This window comes from Takifugu rubripes, chromosome 14 (assembly GCF_901000725.2).
Source record: "Takifugu rubripes chromosome 14, fTakRub1.2, whole genome shotgun sequence".
NCBI lineage: Eukaryota > Metazoa > Chordata > Actinopteri > Tetraodontiformes > Tetraodontidae > Takifugu > Takifugu rubripes.
The window spans coordinates 15,799,717-15,809,716 of record NC_042298.1 but is presented as its reverse complement, the minus strand read 5'-3'; the positions used below and the strand labels follow the sequence as shown (position 1 = coordinate 15,809,716).

At 48.5% G+C, this 10,000-nt stretch overlaps 1 protein-coding gene across 1 annotated transcript in view; it reads left to right on the top strand.

Annotated features, from left to right (window-relative positions):
• Positions 1-10,000, top strand: part of fat2 (FAT atypical cadherin 2) — a 43,887-nt gene that overhangs the window by 2,634 nt on the left and 31,253 nt on the right. Inside the window, 2 exon segments of the mRNA XM_029847253.1 lie at positions 3,708-6,964; positions 7,644-7,955. Coding sequence (XP_029703113.1) covers positions 3,733-6,964; positions 7,644-7,955 — 3,544 coding nt within the window. The 5' untranslated portion in view covers positions 3,708-3,732.

The window sequence follows — 10,000 nt, the reverse complement described above, 5'->3', positions numbered from 1 at the left end:
TGTTGTCTGAAGATAGTTTTCATTTTTATATGAAGGGAAAAACTGCGGCGTCGTCGCAGCTTTTCAGTGGTCCACAAGTTTGGGAGAAACGTCTCAATTTTCCTCACATTTTTGCACCAATGCAGTTTTCCTGGTCCATGTTCGGACTTTTGGGGATGAAACTGTTTGATCTCAGCTCAGAACTGTCTGATGAAAACAGGAAACCAACAAATCTGTGACAGAACAGGAAGAAAATCAGTTGTCCTACATTTCATCGGTGTTGTCGGGGTGAAATCGACCACTTTGATCTGCTGAATCAGCATCTTCACATGGTTCTCAGCCCAATGGCGTCGAATAAAAGCCGTAGATTTGTGAGGAAGAGCAACCTCTTAACGGAGGGAATGTGCTGGGACCTGGTACCTGGAGAGGCCTGATGAGGCCTGCTGGCCCGCTCACATCAAACCTGCTATTACGAAACACCCGGGGACATTTGCAAAACCACAAAGGCGGTTTTATGGATCCTTGAATCAACTTGTCTCGGTCCCAGGACTCATCACACGGGAAGTGGAGCTACAAAAAAGAAAGCTACAAGTAAAGAAATTCTTTATTTCTTCTTGCTAATCACAATCAGTCGGTGCTCTGGTACAATATGCAAAGGTCGCGACCTTTCATCACTTTAAACTTCTGGATGTTTGAAGGAAATGTGAGCAGATCTGGAGATAGACGTAACCTGTGTGTGTGTGTGAAAGTGTGTGTGTGAAAGTAAACCCCACAATGTAAGCAGCAGCTTTAATCATGGGTGCTTGATGGAGGTGATTGCAGTGGACTCATCAATGCGTAAATCTGACACCGGAGGATAAATCAAAAGGAGGCGGGAGAAGCTGCCGCCAGGCCGCCGTTGACCTTTGACCTGCGCTTTCATCCAGGCTTCGTACGAAGATAAAGCAGGTAGACGCTAACGATGGGTCACTGGTTCCAGCTGCAGGTTTAGTCCTGGTTTTATCCAACATTTATTTCTATGTTTGTGGCAGCTGGACAGTCACAGCAGCGTCGCTACGACTAACAATCACTAACTTTCTGTATCATAAAAAAATGATTTTTGATATGAAACTGTTCAAAAACGACCCACTTCTTTTGGGGGTGGGAAAGTTTAGCGCACAAAAGCTGCTTGTGTGTTTGGTCACAGTGAGAAGAAGCAAGTGTGGACCTGCAGAAATGACTTCCTGGTCACATGGTCACACTCAGGCGGCGTCCAGGTCTGAAAGAAGGAAACGTTTACAGAAATGAGTCAAACTGACGGAACGTTGAGCAGGAACTGGTAAAAGCTGCAGATAACGTTCCCCGCCTGTTCGGAGCCGCGGGGGGGTTGGAATCTGATTCAGGAAGCGGGAGCCGAACGTGTGGATGCAGGTCGCTGCCTGGAGGACGGCGGCGGGCGGTGTGAGGTTACAGCAGCAGAATGTTGGTACCAGCAGCCACGGGCTGCAGGACCCTGGAGATGTTTGGGTGAAAACATGAACGTGGGCTTCTTTCAGTGTCAGTTTCAGGTTCAGACCAGTTTGCTGGAGAACTTCTGAGCACATGTTTCAGTTGGGGAGAAGCTGCGTGTTTTCACCGTGACAGTGAGTGTGATTGATACTCCGGGCAGGAATCTAAAGGTGTGTCTCCTCACCTGCTTCCTTGGAGGCCGCGTAGACCTGATTCACAACTAATAATGCTGATTTGTGGGTTTTGGTTCATCTGCTGCAGCTCCAATGAGGCTCAAATGAAATTCATTATATTTCTGTCTCTTCATTGGGAGGGTCATCTATTCTCATCTCCCACTGAGGCTGCCCCCCCCCCCCCCCCCCCCCCCCCCCTAAAGATGCCGTTAATGAGTTCTGATGTTCCTCAACCTTCTGTGATTGACTATTTTCCAACCCAAACACAGATTGGGTTTTCTTTCAAAAATAAATGCTCAGAGATGTTTTTAACCTCCATATTTACCCTCAATTATCATCATTTAATTGCTCTTTGAACCGTGTCACAGCTGCGAGGAGACTCGGTTACTTTCTCTAAATTCTGTACTTTTAATCAGTTTATTTTAGACGGAACCCTTCTGGTCCACAGACGGTTTGAACTATTCTAAATGAACGAGAGCAGATGGTTTGAGGATTCATCATTGGGTTTGTTTCAGCTGAGATAAAATCATGACTGCAGCCAAATCATTTACTAACGATAGCTTTGATTTGATTAAAGGTTCCCTGAAGGCAACATGATTTAGGGAGGGCCTGAGCCTTCATTGCCTGATGTCACTCATCAGGCCACGCCCCCCCATAAATTGTTCCCTGCAAAAAGCCGAAACTGAAGAAGCATTTTGAATCTGAAAAGATCTAAAACTGTAAATTTCAGATGCAGAACTGAGAAAACCTGAAAATCACCTGGTCTTTAATCAACATCAAAGCCTAAAGTTTCAGTTTCAAATAGTTTTAATTAGATTTTCCTCACGATCAACCTTTTTGGCCCTGATTTGGCTCCATAGTCACACAGTTCAACTCTGAAAATGACTTTTGATCAAATAGATCTGTAAATCATTGAAATCTGGTTGTATTTTGTCTCGGAATCATGGGCCTTGATGTCCGGATGGATCAGTGAATCTGTTGAGTCCTCCATCAGAAACCATGGAAAAAGGTTCCTTTGTCACCTTTTATCTCCTCTCAGATGGAGGCTGATTAGACACCTGATAAGCTCTGCCTGCTTAAAGTGTTTCTCAAACACGAAACCTGTTCAGCATCTGAAATTTAGAGGGAGGTTCAGTTCTTGGAGATCTGTGTGTTTGGCAGACACACACACACACACACACACACACACACACGCACACACACACACACACACACACACACACACACACGCACACACACACACACACACAGGTTTCAAACCTTGGGTATCTGTCTTTCTAATCTAAACTAGACCCCCAGGCTTAGGAATACAAAATCCTTTTTTCTTAAGGGAGTTTTTCTCTGACTAAGCCCTCCAGAGGGTCTCTGATGGTTCTCCTACGTGTCTCTGACACATGCAGCAGCAGATGCTTTCATGAAGGATGACGGGTGGATGGTTTGAGTGACAGGAACTCCAAACCTTCATATTCTCCTGACCAGCAGCTCCAGACCAAGCAGGATTACATTTAGGAAGGTTCTTGATAGAACCAAAGAAGAGAAGATGTCACCAGCCCAAAGCTTAGCCAAGCAATGAATCAGGGAAAAGTGTTTTTAAATTCTGCGGAGGAAAAGGCGTGATTGTGTTCTCACGCTGAGGGAAGCCTTCGTTGGTGGCTCCTGCCTTGAGGGCGTCTAAATCATCGACCTGGACGTCGGTTCTCTGGAGAGGCCTGAAGCATCGGTCGGCCTGGTTCTGAGCCACCGTGCAACAAGCACCTCAGCGCTCTGACGAACAACGCTGGGTAGTAATCATTTTTACAAGCTCGCTCTGCTGCTGTTTGGGAATAATTGTGGGGAACGTTTTTGCCTGCCACCTGTCTGAAGAAGCTTCCAGGCATTCAGATACCCGGGGACAATGTGCTAGCTTTCTTTGCCTTGCCTTTCTTGGCCAGGACGTGTTGGAGCAGGACTCAGGTGCTCTACAATGAATATCTCTTTGATTCTTATGTTTTAACCAGGTTGAAGAGTGATTGACCTTCTTCTTCTGATTCTTACATTAAATTAAAACCTGTCTCTTTATTTTTGCAGATCTGAGGTCTTTGAGGTACCAGAGATGCCGGCTTTTGGAGTAGCTGTCTGCGCTTTAGCTGCAGTCTTCCTGCATTCATCAGCAGTTCGTGGGGAGTTGGACAAAGGAAAAGTCGGTTCTCCTCTAAGGTTCACGCACCAGCTCTACAACGCAACCATCATGGAAAACTCGGCCCCGCGCACCTACGTGGAGACCTCCATAAAGATGGGCATCCAGCTCACTCAGCCCTGGCAAATCGACTACAGCGTCGTCTCTGGGGACGACGATGACCTTTTTCAAGCCGAAGCACTTAAAATTGGCGATTTCTGCTTCCTGAGAGTCAAAACACGCAGCAGTTATTCGGCCTCGCTCAACAGGGAAGTCAGAGACCTTTACACGCTCACTGTGGAGGCCACTGAAAAGACGCTTCACTTCAGGGCAAAAACAAAGGTCCTCGTCCAAGTGCTCGATACCAACGACCTGAAGCCGCTCTTCTATCCTGCCTCCTACAACGTGGCCATCAGCGAGGACGCTGTTCTCAGGTCGAGCGTGGTCAGGGTCAGCGCGACGGACGCAGACCTCGGGAGCAACGCTGAGTTCTATTACTCCTTCACCAGCAGAGCTCACCCCTTTGTTGTGGACCCCTTCACGGGCACAGTCAGCCTCATCAGGAGGCTCAACCACACTCGCTCACACAGATACGAGCTCACTGTCTTAGCTGAGGACAGGACAAAGAAAATATCTGGTGTCCAGAAATTTGGAAACGTTGCCAGGATTACGGTTAATGTCCAAAAGACGCCTGAGAGCTCTCCAGTCATTTCACATCTCTCCAAACCTGTTTTCTCTGCTGATGGAAAAATAAGCATCAATGTGCAGGTGGAGGCTGGAGTTAAGCCTGTTGAATCTCTGGGGTTAGTTGGAGGGGATCCCTGTAAGTGTTTTGAGGTAATCCCCTCAGGTTCACAGGGCAACGAGTTCCAAGTAGTCTCCACAAAGAAGATTAACTGGCCTCAAGCACCTTTTGGGTTCAATCTGTCCCTTCAGGCCAAAGACACGAGTTCTCCCAGTTTATATTCCTCAATTCAACAAATCCACATACCAGCCACTCCGTTTAGTCCTTTAGCATTTAAGCAGAACACCTACAGAGTGACGCTAAGTGAGTTTGCACCCCCTAAGAGTCACGTAGTTGTGCTTTCTCTGAATTCAAACACTCGCAATGTCAGCTTCAGTATCAAAGATAATCCAGACGGTGCTCACTTTAAAGTAAATTCCCGGACAGGAGTTATCGTAACAACTGAGAGACTGGACTATGAGAGGAAGAACCGCTACCAGTTTGATGTAGCAGCCAATGGCGGTGAAGCTGAGGCTCGTGTAGTGATTGAGCTGAAGGACGAAAACGACAACAGCCCACAGTTCAGTCGAGCTTCCTATGAGGCCACAATGGACGAAAACACTCCTGTCGGCAGCAGCGTCCTGAAGGTTTTAGCCACAGATGCAGACCAAGGCAAAAATGGATTCGTGACCTACGCGCTTGCTGATTCAGGCCCCTCCCCTTTCACAATCAACCCGCTCACAGGTGTCATATCCACCACTGAACACTTGGACTATGAGTTGATGAAACGGCGGTATCATCTGAGAGTTTGGGCGTCGGACAGCGGCAGCCCCTTCAGTCAGGTCAGCGAATGTCCTGTGACGATAACGCTGAACAACGTCAATGACAACATCCCGCTGTTTGAGAGGGTGGGCTGCAACACGACCGTGCCTGTGGATCTACCCGTCGGTAGCTCCATAGTCCAGCTGTCCGCCATCGATTGGGATGAGCTGCAGCAGCTGAAGTACCTCATCGAATCCGGGAACCAGCTCCAAGTGTTTGGCATCGACTCCGTTTCAGGTGTCATCAGCATGAACCGGGCGATTCCCCCGAGTGAAGGGTCGTTCACCTTAAGAGTCGTTGCCACGGATGGAGCGCATCAGTCTGAAGCTTCGGTCGTCAGGATAACGGTCACCAACAGAGGCGATGAAGCAACGGTCGACTGTCAGGAAACCGGCATTCTCAAACAGCTGACCGACAGACTCATCGAGTCTATTAAGCCTTTTTTAGCCGAGGAAGAAGACACATTTTCCGACGTTCACGTGACCAACAGACATCCTCCAAAGTTTGACCCGGTCCTCCCGAGTTCAGTCGACCTGAGTGAGGACTTCCCACTGAACTCCACCATCATGCGGTTCAAGGCTACGGATGCTGACTCTGGATTCAACAGCATGCTGGTTTATGCCATTTCTGGTGGGAACGAGGACGGCTGCTTCTCCATCGACACCTTCTCTGCTGACCTTCAGTTAGTTTGCCCCTTGGACAGAGAAAATGAAGCATTCTACGTTTTGAACATCACGGTTTATGATTTGGGAACGCCTCCGAAGACTTTGTGGAAGTTTGTGGCTGTGACTGTGCTCGATGTCAACGACAACCCTCCGGTGTTTGATCAGCTCGCATATGTGACCCGCCTGCCAGAGAACGCGGAGCTGGACTCGGTCATCTTCACCGCTCACGCCGTTGATCTGGACTCAGATGTGAGCGGACAAGTGCAGTATTCCCTGCTGACGTCAACAGACACGTTCCGCATCGATGAGGTGACGGGTGAGGTAACGCTGAGGGCTCATTTGGACCGAGAAACCAGCCCCAGACACGACCTGCTGATCGTAGCCAGAGATGGAGCCAAACAAGGGCCTCGGTTGTTCTCCATGGTTGAACTTGTTGTGGTTTTACAGGACGTAAATGACAACCCTCCCAGGTTTTTACCCCAAGTCTACAAAATAAAAGTTCCCGAAGATTTACCTGTGGGGACGCTTCTTCTCTGGATCGAGAGTGTCGATTTGGATCTGGCCAGCGGGGGTCTTGTTACTTACAACCTGAAGAACTCGGAGGGAGGAACCTTTCGTCTCGACTCCTCCACAGGTGGTTTGACCCTTGAAAGGGAGCTGGATTTTGAGAGGCGTCCATTGTACAACCTCTCGGTGCGCGCTGTAGATCACGGCCTCCCTCGCTCTCTCTCCTCATCCTGTTTTGTTGAGATTGAGGTTTTGGACGTCAACGAGAACCTCCACAGGCCGCTGTTCTCGGAGTTTGTGTATGAAGCTGGTATGATGGAGGACACAGCGGTGGGGTCGTCGGTGCTCCAGCTAACAGCTTCCGACAAGGACGTGGGCCGAGATGGACAGTTCAGGTTCCACATCCATGACGGCTCAGGTCTTGGAGTGTTCAGCATTGATGAAGAAACAGGTAAAACTGCTCCTCAGTATTACAGCATTTACAGACAGAAACAAAGATGATGCTGAGTTTAAGTTCTTAAGTTCTTCCCTCGCTCAGAAGATCAAAGCCCCCCAAAATGAAAGAATAACCCAGATTCCGCTTGTGTCCCTTTATCGAAGCATCTTTTGCATATTCTCATCATTTTGAATCGAGCGGTTTTCAGCTGAATGTTCTTCAGATTCTTGGGATTTTTCCACCAGAACATTCTTTGGAGAATATGATCCACCAGCCCTCCGCAGATAGTGGCGCATTCCTGCTTTCGACCCCCGAGTTCAGATAGAATCAGGGCAGAGCGAGTTCACTGTCACTATGGAATTTTGCTGAGGTGATGATTCAAATCAGATTTGAGACTTCCAACATGTTGGAATCTGAAACGTACTTCATTTACACGGAGAACGGTGGTCTGCAGCAGCCCCCCACAGGTATCTTCTAAACCGTAGTAGTTTGTGCAGTTTTGGCTAAACATCAGAGATGAGGCTAAATGATTGATCTGTCTCTCCTGGAGGAACCAGACAGTGTTCCTGATGTCACTGATAACAATAGCAACCATGATAATAATGGGATAATTGGCGAAGGCACAGCAGCAAACCACCATTTGTGAATCACCTGAGGAACATTTCATAAATGTTGACTTGTTCTTGTGCTTCAGGGGTGATTTGTACAGCAGAGACATTGGACCGTGAGAAGACGCCTCACTACTGGCTCTCCGTCCTTGTCACTGACCTGGGCACCGAGCCTCTGCTGTCTTGGACCCACGTCTTCCTGGAGGTCCTGGACATCAACGACAACGCCCCTCAACTCAGCCAGCCGGTCTATTTTGCTTCGGTGCCGGAGAACGTGGACCACATCAGCTCCGTTGCTCAGGTGTCGGCCACAGACGCAGACGCCTCCTCTGAGGGAAAACTGGCCTTCCGCATGCTGGAGTCCCACCGCACGTATTTTGATGTGGATCCCCAGACAGGTGAGCCAGATGAGATCCATTCACTCATTCATTCATCATCATTCTTCCAAGTTTCCATCAGTTTGAGCAGAAGTTTGGGCTTCTGCTTTATTTCCTATTTGGTTGAGACCCTCGTGAACGGGGGAATCGGCCCCATCCCTGAGCAGCTCCTACATTTGCTGCCAGGTCCTCGGGGCAGATTTAGAAGTGATTCCACAGTGAGTTTTGTCCCCACAGGGGGGCTTTTTAAAAGGTGGTTAATGTCTCCAAATCTGCCGTTGCATGTATGAGCAGAGCAAAGTATTTAAAACAGGGTTCTGAAGAAGGGAGCAGAGCTGGAAATGAAACTTGATGATTAGAAACCTCTGGAGCAGTCACTCACAAACCCACTCAAGTGTCCCTCAAAGATGTGAAGAAACTCCAGAAATGCCTGTGACTCAACCCAAATATGACAGTTGCAACTGAGTCACCTTTGAAAACTTTAAAGCTGAGCAAATTAGCGCAGCATTAGCAGAGCGCTGCAAGTTGCTGCTTGCCCGGTCCTGTGTGCGCTGGTGTTTGTCCACACCCCGAGGCCAGCGTAACAAAGGATTACACACACAGGCCCAGTTAACACAGACCGCACACAAAAGGGAAGGAGGGAGGTGTTGAAACAGCCGCAGCCTCAACATCAGCACAAGCTGTTTTTGTGCAACTGCAGCTGTATTTGATATTCATCGATTCACTCTTTGCTGCAGTGTTGAGACACTCTTGTCTCTGATAAACTTAAACACACACACACACACACACACACACACACACACACACTCAACCAACCCCACGTTCACCTTGTAGCAGCTTCTTCAGGTGCCGTGGCTGCGAACATTTGTCAGTGATAAGTTGTGCAGATGAAGCCAGACATTTTTCTCATGCTGGATCAGATCAGATCAGATCAGATCAGATCAGATCAGATCAGATCAGATAGGGGTCCATTAATGGGGGGCCCTGAGAGGCCCTGGGGTGTCAGCCTGCTGCTCCTCCAGTAACTGATGAATTGGCCCATTTGCAGCTCCTTCGAGGGGACCTTGTTTACACAGTCGTTAATTTGCATACATTTGTCATTAGAGGTGATTTTCTGTTGTTCTCACCAGCCTGAATAAACGAGCTCTGCCTCTTTGTTGGGGGGGGTCTTCTCCCCTCCCTCGCTGCTGCCATGTTAGAGGAGCTCACAGCAGACACAGAAGTGGGGTCAGACCCGTGTTTGTCTTCAGGCAGCTCTGAGGGCAGCACGGTGGGGGGCGGGGCTTAACCCCGGTTTGTGTGCGCGTTAATGAGAAAAGCAAACTTTCTAACGTGTCCACCTGGGACTGGGATGTCCTCTCGGCTTGTTTACGCTGTCGTAAAGTGCCTGAACGACCCTCAGCAGGAGCCTCCACAGCTCGGGGCTCTCGCAGGGCCGCTCCCGCGCCTCCTCGTGGTTCGTGTTACCCCGGAGACGCGCCGCCGTGCACGCTCACAAGCACTGATGATGTTGGTGCGGTAATAGCATCACTAAGTATGTATATCAAATAAGAAATCTTCCCGTGAAACTGTTTGTGTCTTCAGTGGCCAAGAACATTTGCATGATTGTTCCGATTCACACCTGTGCACACCTGTGAACACTTGTGCACACTTGTGCACACCTGTCCACACCTGTGCACAAGTGTTCACACGGTCAGACACGTGTGAGTTTAGAGTTTCCTCCACTTTGGTTGCCAGAATTAATATTTCAGTTACATTTATTGCTTTTTTTTAACAGTTATATTCTCCCTACAATTTAGTTCTGATGATAACCCCCCCCCCCACACACACACACACAGACACACACACACACACACACAATCACAAAGCAAACAAGCATTAAATGATGGACAACAGCAGAAACAACATCAATAAACTGACATGTGTTTGTTAAGGTGCTATTAGCAATAAACACACACACACACACACACACACACTCACACATACACACAGACACACACACACACACACACACACACACACTCACTAATACAAACATGTCTAACAGCCCTGGTGTGTTTATTTAG